This window comes from Rutilus rutilus (genome assembly GCF_951802725.1).
Source record: "Rutilus rutilus genome assembly, chromosome: 21".
NCBI lineage: Eukaryota > Metazoa > Chordata > Actinopteri > Cypriniformes > Leuciscidae > Rutilus > Rutilus rutilus.
In genome coordinates, this window is record NC_140226.1 from 21,291,818 (window position 1) to 21,311,439 (window position 19,622).

At 39.6% G+C, this 19,622-nt stretch overlaps 1 protein-coding gene across 3 annotated transcripts in view; it reads right to left on the reverse strand.

Moving 5' to 3' along the window:
- Positions 1-106: 106 nt before the first annotated feature.
- Positions 107-19,622, reverse strand: part of ccser2a (coiled-coil serine-rich protein 2a) — a 55,945-nt gene continuing 36,429 nt past the window's right edge. The window contains exons 7-13 of one of the 3 annotated variants that reach the window (XM_084392794.1): positions 16,546-16,714; positions 16,291-16,356; positions 15,612-15,710; positions 14,242-14,352; positions 11,543-11,624; positions 9,626-9,665; positions 3,594-3,780 (exon numbers count right to left, since the gene is read on the reverse strand). In XM_084392794.1, the coding sequence (XP_084248920.1) occupies positions 3,720-3,780; positions 9,626-9,665; positions 11,543-11,624; positions 14,242-14,352; positions 15,612-15,710; positions 16,291-16,356; positions 16,546-16,714 (628 nt within the window). In that variant the 3' untranslated portion in view covers positions 3,594-3,719. Of the gene's footprint in view, positions 3,781-9,625; positions 9,666-11,542; positions 11,625-14,241; positions 14,353-15,611; positions 15,711-16,290; positions 16,357-16,545; positions 16,715-19,622 lie in introns of all 3 variants that reach the window. The other 2 variants (XM_084392795.1, XM_084392793.1) reach the window with 2 other exon arrangements.

Genomic DNA, 19,622 nt, shown 5'->3' on the forward strand with positions numbered 1-19,622 from the left:
ACATAATGTATTAGGATCTGCAGTGCAACACTGCAGAGAGTAAAATATAGGAACAGCTGCACAAATGAATGGCTCTGACACAAAGAAAAGCAACAGAGAGAGTGAATCTTATTCCTTCACTTTATTGAAGTCTCACACCTTCCACTGGACCAGGGACAGAGCATCAACACACAAACAGCCAAACAAAAGAAGTTGCACACAATAAAATGACAGCAAATCAAACAGATCAGGTCAAAAAGACCACAGTCTCTCCATTGAAAGGTTGAAACGGGTCATTTAAAGTGCTTGAATTCATTCCTCTGTTAGTAAACATCTTTTCTGTCCAGACCAACAGGTTGGCAGATGTTGTTTTCATGAAGCTATAATGGAGTAATGGTAGTGTTCTGTCACAATAGGTGAAAAACACGGCAAGACATGAACTACTGTATATATGGAAGGAAAAATGGAAGATTTTTTTATAAGGAATTCATGGCAAGTGTTTATTGTTTCAGACATTTTCATGCTATCAAAGTATCATCCAGGTGAAAAGAACCCAGAGGAAGGCATACACACATGGGCAGCAAGTCATAAATGTATTTTACACAACAGTAAGAGGTCTTTGTATGAGTGCATTTATTTGAGCAATTTGGAAATCTAAAAACTAGACTTAGTGGTTTCTTTTTTTCTCTCGCTGCAGAACCTCAATGATGATTTGTTAAAGGAAATACTCATGAAACAGTGTTTTTACAGCATGAAAAGAGATGTAGAAAGCCTCACATTTAAAGCATCTATTAAAGTAAGAAATGCCTGGATGCATGGTTTACAATAATTTTTGAATAAAACTTTATCTCAGTTTAAAGGCATAGTTAATCAAAAAATGTCATCACCCCTTGTCACTCCAAAACTGTATGACTTTCTTTTGTGGAACACAAAGATGCTTTAAAGAATATGCTAACTGTTTTTGTCAATTCTGTGAAAGTCAATGGTCCAAGACACGTTGTTGAACTTTTGAGAACTTTTTGTCATTTCTATCTTGGACCCCACTGATTTTCATTGTATGGACTTCGACATTTAGCAAAATATCTTCTTTTATGCTCCACAGAAGAAAGTAATTCATTCTTTGGAACGAAATGAGGGTGAACAACTGATGACAACATTTTCATTTTTGATTGAACTGTCCCTTTAATTATGGGTCATAATGTTGCCTTGTTAACAGTCAAATGAAAGAAAAGATGTTCCTAGCTTTAAAAGGGCACCTCACTGACACAAGAAAATGGAATTAATGTCCTTCTGCACACGTATACGACACAACCAGAGACAGATGTAGAGAAAGAAATACAAACAAAGTGTCTCCAGAGCATTACAAAACAAGCCCTCCATTGATTTTCTGCTTAGTATAACCACAGAGTTGGGTGAGAGAGAAACATACACACAAATATCCTCCTTCTATTGATTTTCTTTAGTTGGTTTTAGACATGGCTGCCCATCACTGCTTAGGGTGTGTCTAGAAGCGTGCGGCCCACATAAGAGTGTGTTGTGATACCCAAAGCCCCAAGTATTCTGGGAAAATGGCAGTAAAATCACTTTCGCTTTCGATTAAACATCCACCGTAAAAGTTTAGGGTAAAGTATCTGTATATACTAATATGTATACACTCCGATATATTGCACATAAACATGGGAGGGAGGTTCTTGCATATTTAAAACCATAGTACTGTATATTTATGTATTACAGTGTGTATTATGTATCAAGGCATGCCAAAAGTAAATTACTGACAACCTCATCAACCTTCTGAGACATACTTATGGAATCTTAAGAACAAAAAACACCATCTCAAGAACAGTAAACCTTTCTTTAAGAAAAAAACTAAACAAAACCATCCTGAATGTCCTTAAAAAACCCTACGGTGGTCGAAAGCAACTTTTTATCTCGGTGTTTTTTTATTTATCATTGCTTGCAAAGCCAAAAATAAGTTAGTGCAAAATTAAGATGAAAGTCTTTTCCAAAAATTAAGAACTCACTCAAGTCTCTGCAAGAGTATTTCTGTGCCAAAGACAAAGCAAAAATGTTAATCCTGCAGCACTGGAGCAGACTGAACAGCTTAATAAAGCCATTTTAACTGTAAACATCTTTATAATGTATAAATAATTCAAAAGCATTATAACAATTTTGTATGCAACTAATGGGGGGTGAAAAGGCAAGTTTATGCTTTGAGCATGCCATAATCCATAATCAAGAAAAATAACCTTGTTAATACAGGAGGCATGAGCCTAATTAAAATGAAAAACTGCTGATCACAACTGAAGCCAAGGTGAAAATAAAGGAAGCACTGACAGTGGCATGTCAAAGCAAGTCTTTAGCACTGAGAAACAAGACATAGGAAATTGTAGCTTGGACTTCGTGTTTATGTGGTGAACACAGAAAAGGATATGAAATGAGGCATGAAGTAATATACATACAGATCAAATCACAGCAGACTGACAGGTTTTCTCTGTGGAAACTGAAGATGAGACTTGGGTCACGAGACACTGACTTCTCTGTCTGTACGACAAGCTCTGGGAGGTTGCGTAGACAATAATGTGTGTTTTTTTCGCCTCGGGAGGTTGGTGATGCAAATGTCAGATTCACCCACTAAATAAGTGGGCGTCCAGAGGGCATGCCGCATGGGAAAATATTCAAACACTGAGGGCCTTGAAAAAGCTCCGCAGGCAGTCTATGGCACTTTGTCGTCTTTGACGTTTGTTGAGTAAAAAAAAAAGAGCTCTCTAGTGCTTTCCGTTGCTTGTTTTCTCAGATTTTGCCCTTTCTTTCAGTCTGAATTTCTCCAGTTTGTCAATCCATGAGAAGCTCAACTGTATTAACATGGTTATGTGTGGATGATGTAATTGTGAGTGGTAAAGGTTTCTCAGTGGTTATGGAATGATGATCAATGACTTTTAGTCTGAATCAAAAGAGTGGTTTTGTGCGACAGAAGCGCTGATTGTGACACTACTTTTTTGTTGCATAGTTAGATGCGATAGCTTAGCTTCTTTGTTTAGCTTAAAAGGTTGTCTAGCCACTAACAGCACCATCTAGTGCAAGCCGCATGTGTGATCATGCGTTCAGGGAGGTAGCCTTATCAGTGTTTATGGCTGCAGCTGACGCTCAGTGGATCTTTGGCTTTTCAAGTCTTGTGGAGGTACCGAGTGGTACCGAAGCGTTGTGTTCTGGGTCAGCCTCTCTCCTGACCACTGCTGGCCAAGGCTGGGATAGCCGGCCGCGAGTCACGGCGTCGTTCCCTGCACTGTAACATGGCAAACCTCTGGACGGAGGCGGCAGAAGAAGCTGATGGGCCTTGTGGTTCATTGAGGGTCCTGATTTTGGGTTTGACCCACTACTACCCCCTATAGGCAGAGCAGGGAGAGTTACCCGTTTATGTAGGCGTGGAGGCTGCAGGACACGCGGGCTGAAGAACAGGGTATGAGGTGTTTGCAGGAGTTTGTTTTGATGGCTATCTGGGGTCGGTCTCACAATCTGTTCTCCAGCCCACTGTGAGTCACTCTCATTATTGTCTTGTATGCGAAGGTGGGTGCTAAGCAACCAACTCAGCTCCTCTGGGTCAGGAAGAGATTTAGACTCCACGTGAGGATCTCCAGCAGGAGGAAGAATTGGGTCGGTGGATGGGACTGGAGGACAGGACGTAGAAGGCTGTTCTCCTTCGGTACAGGCATCACTGTGGCCCCCGGTGGGGACTGTTCTTGCTAGTTTTCCCTGGATGAGGGGCTCGTTGGGGATGTGACTGATGGGCTGAAGTATTTGAGGCTGTGGGGGACAAAATAGAACAGTATTTAACACAATAAACTAGAACATAGATCTGCGATCAGTGGATATGATAGTTTGGGACTGAAATTTGTGGTGTTTGTGACTGAAAACAGGACAGGTGTGACTCGAATTGTCCCAGTTACAGAACCACTGTACGAAGGGATAACTAATGTGATAGCTGTGAATAACAAAAGTGACTTAAGTAAATGTCAAAGATAGAGACTTCTATAACATCGGAAAGTATTCACAAATTTGAGAGAAAAAACTCCTATCGAGGTTTATCCATCAAATCTTCATTAACCGACAGCATCATCACGTTTTATTTTTAACTGACAGCAACTGCTGTTCACTAGTTGCATTCACACAGAGACAGTAAGTCAAATTTCACTCTTTGTTGAGTCATCATTCGCAGTGCTTCACAGGAGTGAGTTGTCGCTGAGAGATACTTTGGAACATAAACGACAGCGCAGTCCTGAAATGTCAACTAGGCTCTTCCCTGTGAAGGCCTCCCTCCCCTCACTTTACCTATCTACAGATAAAGCGTTGTCGGGATAATTCCGGTTCGCGTGGCTACGTGGAAGCGATACAAATTCTGTATTATTATAAATTTTAAGGCCAGACAAGTAGTATGTTGAGGGTTGATTTGTAGGGAAGGACTACACGCCTGCGCATACCTATAGACTGAACTCGTAATACGCATGTGCACGCCATCGGCGTTCTCACTGGTTCGCGTTTTAAGAGTTTTCTGTTAAAACGGTGTTGTGTTAGCGGCCCCTAAGTTAATAACTAATGATTGTTGCGACGGAAGTGAATCAATCAAACTAACTTCAGCTGTACAATAATTTTATTCTAGAACTGCTATAAAGCCAAAACACTTTACTTTAATTTCCTATTATCAATGTAAAGCTGCTTTGGAACAATCTACATTGTTAAAAGCGCTATATAAATGAAGATGACTTGACTTGAAGTTTACTTGTAGTGATTCTCTGATCAGAGTAGATTTCTTTGCAGAATAATAGGTTACGTAGTTTTTCACCAGGAATTCAAATGTTAAACACAATTGTTAAAACAATTTAAATACAGTGGGCTGGTGGCTTCAACAAAAGCATATCAATTCCCCCAAATATTCACATATCGAGAAAATGAATGGGAACTTTACTTCTGGAACCCGAATATTGCACTATTACAATTCAGTAAATTCCTCCTCCTGTAATTTAAAGAAAACTGTATTCTGTTGCTCTGTGAACATCGCCAGGTTGATGAGACATTAGCAGTCAGTCGTCCTGTTGACTGTCCAGTCAGTGTGACTGTAACAGGGTGGATTTGAATGGATGAGCATGCAGAGCTGCCAACTCTCACGCATTCACCGTGAGACACACGCAATTGACACTTTTCACACGCTCTCACGCCACACATCCATTTTCTCACGCACAGAGAAATCGCGAAGCAAAGAGGACACGGAGACCGACAGACTAGACAGAGCAGGTTACTTATGATATAAAAAAAATCTCAGCTGACTCAGCTGTTTTGGCGCTTGTAAATGTGACGCGACAGATCCCTAGCGGCACGTGAACCGATCATCTCTAGCTAATAGTAAATGAACACTGAAAGATACAGTAGGCTACAACTTACCGAAATGTATATTCCTCATACATAATATCGATTAATCAATCAAACAAAGGGGTCAATAAAACAGCTGGAGAACAATTATGTCACATAATATTTACCTCAGGAAAGCCATTTGATGACCATAATATAGGCTATAGCACGTTAGTTGGCTGATATGTGTACTATATTACATATTTATTATATTTTTACTTATATCATTAAATAAAGTTGTTATTATAATTAAAAAAACGCATTATATTTAATTAAATTTTTAACCTTAAATAATACTGCCAGCTGATAGGGCTCTCTGTATGTTTACAGCATTAGGTGAGTTGTTTTTTTCTTGAGAAAAATTAATGCCTACCTTGTGTAGCCTACCTAATATTTATCCAAATGAGTCAATATTAAATCAAATCACAATAATTGAATTGAATTGAAATAATAAAAAAGCGTAGCTTACCAGAAATTGTAGCCTACCATGTAAACATTGTAACGTCACTAAAAACCTAATAAAATTCAGTTTAGTTACTAAAATGTTTTGACAAATCACAATACACTTATTGTGATGCAACAATTTTTTTACATCCCCCCCCAAAACTCAAACTCAAAAGTTGGCAGCTATGGAGCATGTATACAGGTGAGGTTCAGTAAACACAACTGAACTGTGCACCATGAGAGAGGCATAAGTCCTTGTTTCCTTCTCATTCACATTCTCTGTCTCTCATGGGCTGTTTCTGCAGAATAGCACAGCTCTACTGAAACCACACCACCCCCTACTGGCTAACAGTGGTTTCATGCAGTCTGTCACATTTCTATTCAGCCAGAGACAACATTTGTAAGGTGTGTATTATCTCCAGATACTATCACAAAACAATTTTATCACTTGTCCAACCACACAGGGTTGAGAAAATGTCAGATTGAAGAGAGGTAAAGCATTACAATTTAAAACACCACTAGAGAGTGCAAAAAAACAACAGCTGAAAAACAACCTGATCGTTCCTCATTTTAAGAATACAGAATAAGAGTGCAGTGTGGGAACAAGGGAGTAAAAGTGTGAGCGAGGGTTTGTGCATGTGTGCAGGAGGAGTTGTCAGTGGCGTGAGACAGCACAGACAGTCACATCCCCTACGTGACGTCATAAAATCTCTGGGGCGGAGAGACGTCAGCGGACACCTGCAGATAACATCCATAATGCATTCATCTCTGTCTCTTAGTGAGAACAGACGAATCTCAGAGACCGTAACCTTTTAAACCCTGAGACGACATAAATCTCCGCTCACACTGACAGCATTTTTTATCACGAGTTTGTCACTCCAAATGCAGATAATTTCGGACATTATTTTCCATGCATTTTTTCCTTTCACATGAGCTTCACGGTCTTCACTCCTTTTTGTAGTTGTCGCATCACATCCCAGCTCGCTTGCATATATGCTAAACTTCTCAACTCCATTACCATTTTCATGCTTTCAGAAAGGAATTGAATGTTTAAAACAGATATTAATGAGCTGTTTATACCAATAATTGATTTGTCTGAGTCAACAGCTATCCAATTTCTTTAATGTCTTGCTTTAATGTTGAAACCCCCAGTTCCAGAGGATGACTCTCCCAATAAAAAAAGAAATTGCCAGATTAATTGTTTATAATGTATAAAATATTAATTGAGGTGTTATCTCATCGTGCTGTTTACTGGTCATACTGGTGTTTCTGCAATGTCATAAAAGCAGTAAGCCACCCAAGGCCACTTTTACAGTCATTTTACTATGGTTAAGGTATGTTCTTAAGCATAATGCGAGGATGAGTACCTGAAGCCCCCTTAACTGTGGTAAAATTACTGTAATGAGCAGCCTCACAACCTTATTACTTTTATTAAACAACAAATGACACCAATTTTCAATAAACAATTTGCACACGATAAACAATTCTTCTGCCAAGTGACAAAGTTCATTTTACTGACTCTAGGCTGTTTTGGGGTTGCCAAGCAACATAGAAACTTAGAAACCACAGAATTCATCACAGGTGTGTTTTTATCAGCTTTGAACAAGGCTCATGACATCTAATTACAAATTAAAGTTAAAAATATTGTTTTTATAATACAATATTAACATCATAAAAACAAAGGAATCCAATCATGCAGCACCAAACAAACAACAACAACAACAACAACAAGACAGTAAAATGAAAAACAAAGACATCGAACATATTCTATGCTGCTCTGACATTGTGGACTGGTTCAAAATCTTTGTAAAACCTAAGTCTTTTTATAGGGGTTTTATAACACCGCTACAGATGAGGATGTGCTAAAATTGCACAAATCCTATCATAAAATCATAAATCCTAATAAATTATTAAACCTAGTGAATTATTGATTTTTTTTTTTTTTTATTGTTAAATGGAATGAAAGAAAAATGCCTTTTTATAAGGCAATTAAAACGTTTCTGAAAGTAAAATGCATTTTTGTTGTGGTGGGGTAAATGGAAATCTGAACTTTTTGCCCTAAAGGCCTAGAAAAAGAAATCTTTATTATTAGCCCTTAAATAGTCAAAATTGCAAAAATGGTTTGTAGAATGCTTGCAAGACTATCATATATGAGTAATGTTTGCACTGTATGCCACTGTTTTCAAAAAAATAAAAATAATTGAATTCATAGCTTTCATGTCATTTCATTATATTGCATAATTTCCAGCTATTATTGCAATAATAGCTGGAAATTACAACCATTGTTGCAATAATAGCTTTTTCTTGTAAAGAAAACTTTCCTGATTGAATGAAACATGGAAATATATTTTTCTGAACCAAATAAAAGGATTTTAAAGAAAAGTGTATAGCCTAATCTCTTGTGGTGGGCTCCAAGAAAATCAGAACTTTTGCCCTAGAAGAAAACAATCCTTATTATTGAGCTCTTAAGCCTGGAACACACCAAGCCGACGGTCGGCCGTCGGGCAGTTTTTGTGCGTCGGACTCGGCCGACTAATACGTTTTCTTAGTGTGTTCCGCACCGTCGGCAGAATTTTTTTCCGTTAAGAGGGAACTCTGATTGGCTGTTCAGCTTAGTGAACGAGTCAGTGCACGAGAATAATAGCAAAACAGCGAGCAAAGAAGTCAAAACGGTACAGATAGAGGCTGTTCTAATGTTACGTCATCTTACCTGAGTGTTCCTTGGCGAATATTTCAATATTAACACGAGCGGAGTGGAATAAAGAAAGTGTTTAGGGATTGATATTCAAAACGGTAAGCACGCACTGCTTTGTTTACGGTTTGTGTATCTGCAGCGTCGGTTTCCCTTTCTGAATGACGAATATAGACGAATATATCTGCAGAAATAGACAGTTGTCTCATTTACACGCAGGCGCAGAACGCGCACTCTAGCTGACGGTCGGCAGTAGTTCTCTCTGTGTGTTCAAGTGCAGCTTTTTACCCCGACGCGAGGCAACAACACAGTCGGCTTTTCATCAGCGCTAGTTCGTCGCCGTCGGCTTGGCGTGTTCCAGGGTTAATAAGCACCTAGATTTCAAAGAAGCTCAGGGAGAATCAACTGCCTCTGAAACGTTTCTCAAGATAACATTCGTAACACGATTGCTAGATATTACAACAGAAAGAGCTGTAATAAAGTCTGGCTCTAATTCAGTCATATATCTTACTATAAGATTTGGCTGATGAAATGTGGCCATTCTGATAATAGAGAAGGTTTTTAATATCCTGAGTTTGTAGAAGTGGAGGTTATAATGTGAATCCCGAAGGAGTTATTGGATCATTTTATTTTAATTGTCCTCTAAAACTGTTCAGCATCTCCATGTGCAGTCACAAGAGCAAGAACAATTGCACCATGGGCTAATTCCCTGCTTGTGTGCGTGTGTTTGAGATGTTTAAACTCTGGTCCACCTGTGCAGACTGATGTCTGTTTGGATAAAGTCTCTGGGAGCGGGCTGAGAGAAGCGGTGAGTCTCCCAGAACACACCAGAATACACTGTAGCTCCATTACAGCAAAGACAGATCTGACACACAACACACAGCAATCACAGCCCATGGAGGAAGAGATGAGCAGAAACATTAGGATTTCAGACAGGTGGTAACTTAGGGCCAAAAATTAAAGGGGGGAAAAAAGTCTCATGCCAAGTCTCTTGTATGTGTGAAAAAATTGGAATCCATGCTTTAAAAATACAACTCAAACAAGCATGCATTGGTCATTCACGTCACGTGACCATGCAAAGGGTGAAGCTTTTAGTAGAGGTTACTGTACCACGCTGTGTCGCGGAAGTAATGCACAAGATGCTCCACCCCTGTCCCGAGGTATTATCGGATAGGCAGAGGGGGAGAAATAACACAGAGCACAAGTTCATCCAATCAGGAAACAGGAAGAGGAAAGAGAAAGGGAAAAGACAGGAGGACAAGGAAAAAAGAAGATAGAACTGACAAAGCAGTGGAGTAAAACCGAAAGAGAAGAAAGGAAGAGTAGCGCAAGGAAGGTCTGAGACTGAAAACTAGTCTGACATCTGCTCTATAACTACAGCCATGTTTACAATCATGTAAAACACACATTCTCTCAGATGATCACAGCTCCATTCTTGCTAAATTAAATGACTGTGTGCACACTGTAATATACTGCAAACAATTTCTGCTGTCATGTCTTCCATTTGGACTTTTATGCTCAATTGTCTTTGGTTATTTCCTGTTGCCATTTTGTAGTCTGCTTGTAGTTTTGCTGTTGATCTTTAGGCCATTATCGTTCCCAGGTGTTTCTAGTTTTAACGGTAGCCCTTGTGTATAAATACCCGTTTTCCTTTGCGTTTTGTCAGTTTTTGTTATTGTAACCTCTGTTTGTTCCTTGATTCTGGTTTCTTGTTTTGCTCCCTGACTGCCTGATGTTACAACTGCAAATTGAATTTTTACTAAAATTTACATTTGACTATTATTATATGCACTACAGTTCAAAAGTTTAGGGTAAGATGCTGGATTTATTTGATCAAAAATGCAGTAAAAACAGTACTATTTAAAAATATCATTACAATTTAAAACTTCAATTTTATAATGTATTTTGTAATTTTGTAACATCATTTTAAAATGTAATTTATTCCTGTGATGACAGCTGAATTTTCCGCATCATTACTCCAGTCTTCAGTGTGTCTAATATGCTGATCTGCTGTTCAGGAGACATTTCCTATTATTATCAATGTTGAAAACAGTTGTGCTGCTTAATATTTTTTTGGAAACCAAGATGCATGTTTTCCAAGATTCAATTTATTTGTAACATTGTAAATGTCTTTACTGTCACTTTCAAACAATTTAATGCATCCTTGCTCAATAAAAGTATTAATTTCTTTAAAAATTAAAATCATACCAACTCCAAACTTTTGAACAGAAGTAAATAACTTATATTTATTTCTGATTATTTTGAGTTTGTCGCAAATTAATTTCATTCCTCACAACATCAGATTTATTATTTTATTATCTTATTTAAAAAAATGATCACAATTACCCTTTTTTTTTTTTTACTCAGAGACCAAAATAGGCTTCCATGCCCATCCCAGTTTAATGCGCAGAGACAAGTATAAAAAATGTCAATGTTGTAAGATGACTTTCCTAAAAAGGTTGATTTCCCTGAGGCTTTTGCAACTCCGTTTGTTTGGTCTGACATGTCAGCTTCTAGCTCAGTCAATGGGATGAGTTTGAGGCAGGGCTACCTGTTTGATTATTTATTAAATATATTCAGAAAAATATTCAGAAAATTTAATTTTGCCAAAGCAAATGAATTTAACTGCAAAATTCCAAAATCCGTGCACAAAAACACCTGAAGACAGGACCATCTACACAAAAACACAGTGTTACACCCCATGTGGTCCAACCAGTGCAGTGACCCACCCAGACCTGAGAGACAGTTCAAAACTGCCCAGCAGGGAACAGCTGACTTTGTCTAACCTCTTAAACCGCTTTCTCTTTCATCTCTCTAACACCACATCTCCTCCTCTCTCTCAGACTGATATCCTACTTACTCATCCCTGACTCACTCCATGATGTAACTATACTGTGGATATATATTTATAAACCAACAGGGAGACAGCATATGAAAGAGAAGGAAGCAGAGAAGTCAGGGGGAGGAAGGAAAGCTGAACATATTGCCAAAGGAACGGGGTCAGAGGTCAGGGGGTTAATGACTCACTTTGTCGGCGTTGAGGCATGCTGGCACGAGGTGTAGCCTGGTACTGGCACTGCCAGGGAGAGAGGAGAGGAGTGGGTACAGCCTGCAACACACATAGAAAAACCGTGACGCACACACGGCACCCGCACAGCTGCGGAGAGAGACAAACCCCAGTGAATCTAGACAAACACACAGTTTAGAAAGAAAAACTCTTTTGCAAGCACATCGCACAGAGAAACGGCACAGATTTCCTCTGAGAAGACAAACTACCATCAATGTCTGAACATCAGACTAAAATACCAGCGAGGAACAAGCCGTGAATGCATGAGCCACAACACAATACGTGCATGAAATATTCCTAGCCAACACATGCGGATCTCACAGATAATATTTTCTTTTCCTGTTGAACGGCACATGCACTGGGGAAATTTCCGAGATAAGGAAATCAAATGTTCTCAGGTTATATGTACATTTACCTCTACTATTTTGTCACGCTCAACTGTAATGTTCGTAAACATACAAACCTTATCTTGAAAACTGATTACATACCATTGGGAATTTTTTTAAGATATAAAGGCAAACAAAACAAATTACACAATCTGATATCCAGAAAGTGTACATGGTCTTGCTGCCCTGTGATATTACATATATAGTAACTCTACGACTCTAGTCTCTCTTTTCATTATGGACAGAAAACTAGACTTGTTTACCTTTATAACTCAGAGTATGCTTACTTGCACAGTTATATTTGAGCTACACTTTTCTTTTGTTCTGCCTACTCGAGCTAGTGTTCATCTGTCTGTCCAAATACTGTAGACATCACCAAAAAATGGGCAAAAATAAATATGAAGGATCATTTGAAGCAAGTGCACAGGACTAAGGCCAACTGCAATCCAATTAACATGTGTACATTGATTCCCATTAAAAGTCTGAGGTCAGTAATTTAGCTTTGCCATCACAGGAATAAACTGCATTTTAAAATATAATGAAACAGAAAACTGTTATTTCAATATTTTAGAATGTTACTTTTTCGATTATATTTTACATAAATAAATAAATATTAACAAATCTAAACGTTTGCGCCGTAGTGTACATGCTGGCAAAAATCAAGCTATATTTGCTTTATGTCTAGGTCTGTTAAACCGATTTCGCAAAAACCTGATGAATTAATGTTTTAGTTTGACTGAAATTGAACAATATGGGTTTGAAGAGTTTAGCAGCAAGTACATGGGAACTTATGTCTTTGAGACTAATTGTACTTTTGGACTGACAGAACCATTTATAGACAAAATCTGTGGCATTATTTTGAATTTACAATTTATTCCAGTATAACTGATTTCAGATTCATCCTGCTTTGCTGTTCCTGGTACAGGAACAAATCCCATCAAACAGTCACTGCCTACTAATTTTAGTTATCCGTTCAGCATTAGGGTTAGAGTTAGATCTATGAATGGATAAGAGGAATGTTGTTCCAAGAACAACAAAGGAAGTCCATGAACCCAGTGAACCATCCATGACCGTGTCACACTTGTGTTAAGGAGAACAAATATTTTAGTGTTTGAGTTATGATTAACATGCAATACATTTCTTTACATTGTATGCAGCTTTGTGGCATTATTAATAACTGCTCACTGATAACTTATTTTATGAAGTAGTCATGCAAATGTAATTTTTAACATCAGTGATGGTAAACCTGAAAAATGAAAATTGTCATTTATTCACACTTACTTCGTTCCAAACCTGTATAACTTTTGTTCATTAAACACAAAAGAAGATTATTTTAATGTCTAAGCTGCAAAGTTCCCTACATACCAAGTCTTCTAAATCCATATGACAGCTTAGTGTGAGGAACAGAAATTTTAATTGCTAATGACAGTTAATCTTGCTTGACAGGCGTGGTCACTTAACTTTCATTATATGGAAAAGAGCAGCAGGAAATTCTGCTAAATATCTTTAATATCCCACAGAATAAACTGTGAAGTATCCCTATTTTTCAAACACTAACATGCAAACTGAACACCAGTCCTATTGTTCCCGATCCCCAATAACTGTTTCTCTCTCTTCCTCATTTCCACTTTCAAATTCTCATCCATCTCTTGTTACTTCCTCCATCTCTCTCCCCTCCCTGTAATCTCTCCTGACTCCAGTCTTTCTCTGTGTGCTGTTGGCTTTACTGATTGTGTGCCGGTCTTCAATAAGAACACGTCCCCTGGTGAACATCCCAGGCTAGGGCTCTGAAAACTAAACCACCAGAGTGGGTGCTGCGCAGCTTCACTTAAATAGGAGATGACAATCATTCTGCACTCTGTAGTAGATGCCCGTTTTCCTGTAGCAGCTGCAAATTGGCCAAATCGGCACCTCGGCAAACGAGCCTCAGCTCAGGGCGTCCCGCGAGACCGCCGGGCTATTTCACCACGAAAAACGAACAAGAGGGAGGTAAGGCTGGAGGAAAGGAAAAGAACAGAAGGAATGTGTTGTCTGATTTGTCACCCTGACAACACATTTGCTTCCCCCTTTTGTAAACAACTTGCCACCTATAAAACCTACAGAGTTTTAAGGAAACAGGAAATAGGAAATAAAAACGAGGCAGACGGCTCACCAAGGACACACACAGATACACCAGTCACGATACACTGACATTTTGGGAGAGTTTAGGGTGCCTCCATGATGCGATCAAGTTGACATGCATGTTTCTAGACGGAGAGTGAGAAATAACTCACAGCGGGGTGATGATGGGGGGGTCGCCACACCGTCTGAGTGGATTTATCATGATGCGTTCTTCTCTCGCCTTTGGCCCCTGACTTCAGCTGATGACACTGACATCTCACCGGCTGAAAGAGAGACAGAGAATTAAAGCAGTAATAATTAGATTTTTTCACTTTCTAAAGAAAACAGGAGTGGTTTGAGTGTCTTGGCCATTCAAAACTTGCTCCCACAATGCTAGATTGTTGGTAGTAGTTTCCAGGGCATTACTAGTGAGGAGAAATTGATCAGTTTTTATGGCCAACAACTACACCAAATTTTCATGTTAGCTCATAATTTTTAATTAACAATCATAATAAATTGAGCTAAATATTAATAATAAATATTCAATAACAAAATTCATAGGAAATTCTAAATAAATTCTTATTTTTATGTCATATTTATGCAATCTAAATTTTCTTAGAATCGATAACCATTTTAAAAAACATTTAAATAGAACCAAATTGTTCCGTTTAAGTTTTTTTATAACCAATATAGAGAACTTATTACAAATTATAGCAAATTTTTGATACACACCATGACAAAAAACAAAACCATTAAACTACAAAAACAATGCATTGCAAATGACTATTATTCATATTTTTATTTAATACATTATTCATTATAAATTATTATTTTGTTAAATTAATGTATTATTGTAATCTATTTTTTGTAGAACTGATTTTCTAGAACCAATTTAAAAACATTTAAATAGAAAACTGAAAAAAGAGCACCCTTAAGACTCTACGATATTTTGATTATAAAGAGGATTTCCTTTTTGACTGTTTTATTTTTCACTAGGTGAAAATCACATTGCTAGTAAAAGCACATCTCAATTTGAGGTATCATTTATGCCAGTAGCACAAGAAGTAAAGAGTTTGTTAAATTCCCTAACCAATATAGAAGTAATATTGAAGCTTGCCTTAAGCACGTACTCTTGTTCTAATGTAAAGAAACCTCATTTGCTTTCATCTTTGCTTTGCAATGAGCGTAATGCAAAAGAAGTGAGTTTATTAGTGCTAATGATATAATTGCTCACCAAAGGTGACAGTAATTGGGATTAAAGGTTAAAGTGCATGTGTTGATGCGCCATTTGCTGCGTTTTTTTTTTTTTTTTTTTTGGCTTGGAGCAGTGAAGTTAATGAACAGTATGAGATGTGGGTTTGTTCTGAGAACATCCCGTCCTGATTTCATCTCATTCATTCAGACATGGAGTTAGCATGGCTTTAGTATCTTCAAGCAGATTCTGCAGGCTCTGATTAGCCACTCATGTTTTATGTATTATGTATAATTCAATCAATACAAAATGAGCGCCAGTTTGAATGTGTCAGGAATGGTGATGGCTCACAGATTCTTGATGCTGTTGATGAGTGAGCCGTGTGATGATTTTATCTTTATTTTTCAGCTCTTCCCTGAGATGCGCCACCTCCTTCATCAGTTCCTCCATCTGACACACAAATACAAAACAAATAATAAATGCATACACAAATAATATGAAACTATATTGTCTACACATAAATAATGCATGTGTACGGAATTGAAAAAGGGGGCACTGAGCTGTTGATGTCAATTTGTAGGCCAAAACAGAATGCTAATTCACCACACGTTCCCTCAGGAATTACTAATGGCTTTTTAGAATAGCAGTTTGCAACTGAGTATACGTAGTTCTGTGGTAAACATTACTTGAGATATTGAGATTAAGGTTTCGTTCTACTTCTGAAACTTTAAAAACACAAGCTGCTATATGAGGATTCTCATGTACTTATAGTTTTAGTCTTTATGTAGCAACTTGCTTAAATGAACTTTGAAGCTGTTGTTAAGATATGACTGTACCATTTATGCAGTTGAACAAACCGTGGAAGTCTCTTCCAGATTAAGCATCCAGCATTTGAAAAACACTTTTCTAAAAACACATTAGAAATTCCTGAGGGAGCCCATGGCTTGAAAATGCTGATTTTCTTTTTCAGGTTTTAGGACTACAAGTTGATTAGCTTTATTCAGGTAGGTGTTTATGGGATGTTATGAACCTGCTTGGCTCTGCTGTCATCTTCACTGGAATCCAAACTCTCTGGAGTAATCTCACCATCATCCATCTACATAAAATGGCAATTTATTCAGAAGATGCATCTCTCAAGTTTACAACTCATCTCTTTCTTTAACTCTTTTTTTCTTTGTTTTACAACTACACGCATACTAAAAGCTACTCAGAGGCTAACAGATGTGTTTGCATAGCTAAGTGCAAATATGACTCATCCAGCTGTGTGTGTGTGTGTGTGTGGTACCTGCAGCAGACTCTTGAGTTTGAGCAGCTGTGATTTGACAGACGAACAGTCTTCTGCCACATGCTTGAAAGTGAGCTCATCTAGCACCACCGTGTGACTGTCATGCTGAACTGTGGGATGGAGGGGCCGATGGCCTGTACGACAGGCATCATAATGAAACCCGGCCAGCCTAAAAGAAAGAGTTCAGATTTAATATAATTTATAGAAAGAAACACAACATCAGTATTAAAGCAGTCATGAAATAAAATGTAAAAAATAAAATAAAAAATTCACATTTCTCATGATCTTCGAAATCGAAAGTGATGAAAACAGACGTCTAAGTTACTAATGTAACCCCCGCTCTCTGAAGGAGGGAACGGAGACATTACGTCAATACTAACGTATTGGGGTCTCGTCTGGGAGCACAATAACCTTCAAGTGGTAACTAAATGAGCCAATGGAAATTGGCCAACAATATTTGCATGCCCAGGCAGTCCTACCCAGACATATGGGTATAAACATGGCCGGCACTCACTTCTCATTTATATTTTGCTGAGGAGCCGAGACAAGGATCCGACCCTTCAGCGGTGGTTCAGGGCTGTGGCAGGAGGGACATAACATCTATGTTCCCTGGGGTTACATCTGTAACCTAGCCATTTCCCATTCAGTCAGTCATGTTCGACGTGACTGACTGAATGGGAACAGCTTCTTCAAGACTTTATGACATTAACCAATATACACTGAAACTTGACCACCAATATTTACAAATCAACAACGGCTATTGTTGGTATAAAGATCCAAGATGGCGGCGCGAGTACATCGCGAGGCTCGCGGTCTCTCCAGATTCTGTAATTTAGCAGTATTTTTCTTGCTCATTTCGGGTCTGTTCGTCCAGAACAGTTGTGCCTTAACATCGTACACCCAAGGTGAGCTTTTGGATATTGGTTTGCGAATTTCCGACAGTTTTATGGACAACCTTCGACTCCTTCCTGAGATCGCCAGATCACCCGAGGCTATGCACTCTGCCCGGCCGGGCGGAAGTGCTCGCAGGCGCCGGCGAGATCGTAAACAAAGGCGGGGGAAGCGCGGAGGACTAAGAGCTAAGCTAAAGCTAACACCACACCGGCTCTCTTTACCCAGCATTTTCCTTGCCAATGTACGGTCGCTGTTGAACAAAATGGAGGAGATTCGACTCAACATCACATACAGCAAGAGACTTTTGAACTGTAATGTTCTAATTTTCACGGAAACATGGTTAAACAGCGGAATACCGGACAACGCTATTGAGCTAGCGGGACGCCATACATTCCGGGCGGATAGAACATTAGATGGCTCCGGTAAGACCAGAGGTGGTGGATTGTGCATTTACATTAACAAAGCTTGGTGCACAAACTCTGCTATTGTTGGGAGACATTGTTCAGCTAACCTTGAGTTTCTCATGGTTAAATGTAGACCGTTTTATCTACCGCGGGAGTTCACTTCCACTATTATAACTGCAGCCTATATTCCCCCGGATGCTGATGCCAAGTTTGCTATGAAAGAACTTCACGCAGCCATCAGTAAACAACAGACCGTTCACCCGGAAGCTGCGTTTATTGTTGCGGGTGATTTTAATCATTCAAACTTAAAGTCAGTGCTACCGAAATTTCACCAGCATGTTTCCTGTCACACCAGAGGAAACAAAACCTTAGACCATGTTTACACAAACATGGCTGAAGCTTACGTCGCGACACCCCTCCCCCACTTGGGACAGTCAGATCACCTTTCTTTGTTCCTCACCCCCAAATATGCACCTCTGATCAATCGCGTGAAGCCATCAGTGAAGACCATCAAGGTGTGGCCTGCGGGGGCAGATTTCTCACTCCAGGAAAGGTTTCTACACACAGACTGGAGTATGTTTGCTTCTCAAGCCACCAGTGGCTCTCACACGGACATTGACTGCTACACCTCCTCTGTACTGGATTATATTAATACCACCATTGACAGTGTTACAACCCAGAAGCAGATCACCACATACCCAAATCAGAAGCCATGGATGAACAGGGAAGTGCGACTCCTATTGAAGACACGCAATACTGCCTTCAGATCAGGAGATGCACAAGCCTATAGCACATCCAGAGCAAATCTGAAAAGGGGCATCAAAGAGGCCAAGCACTGCTACAAGCTTAAGATAGAGCGACACTTTTCCAACGCTGACCCTCGGCGCATGTGGCAGGGCATTCAGGCCATCAGTGACTACAAACCCTCTCACTCCACCCCCGCAGCCACTGATGTCAACTTCCTGAACGAGCTAAATGACTTTTATGCTCGCTTTGAAAGAGACAACAGAGAAACTGCCACCAAGCTCAAATCCTCAGCTGACCACCCACCGATCATACTCTCCTCCACAGATGTCTGCAATGCACTGAGCAGGATCAGCGCGCACAAGGCTGCTGGACCAGACAACATCCCTGGACGCGTACTCAGGGCATGTGCGGAGCAGCTCGCTGGGGTTTTTACAGACATTTTCAACCTGTCTCTTGCCCAAGCAGCTGTACCAACATGCTTTAAATGCACTTCCATTGTGCCAGTGCCAAAACACTCCAGCCCGAAGTGCCTTAATGACTACCGCCCTGTAGCACTCACACCCATCGTAATGAAGTGCTTTGAGCGGCTGGTCCTGGCACACCTAAAAGACTCTCTACCATCCACATTGGACTCACACCAGTTTGCCTACCGTAGCAATAGGAGCACAGAGGATGCAGTCTCCATGGCACTGCACTCTGTGCTCACACATCTGGACAATAAGAACACTTATGCACGCATGCTGTTTGTTGACTTCAGCTCAGCATTCAACACTGTCATCCCAACTAAGTTAATAGCCAAACTTGGAGACCTGGGCTTCAACACCTCCATGTGCAACTGGATTTTGGACTTCTTGACCAACAGACCCCAGAATGTTCGATCAGGCTCCAACTGCTCCACATCCATCACACTCAACACTGGTGTACCACAGGGCTGTGTGCTAAGCCCGTTCCTCTACTCCCTCTTCACCTCCGACTGCAAGCCTGTGTACGGATCTAATTCCATCGTCAAGTTTGCGGACGACACTACGGTGA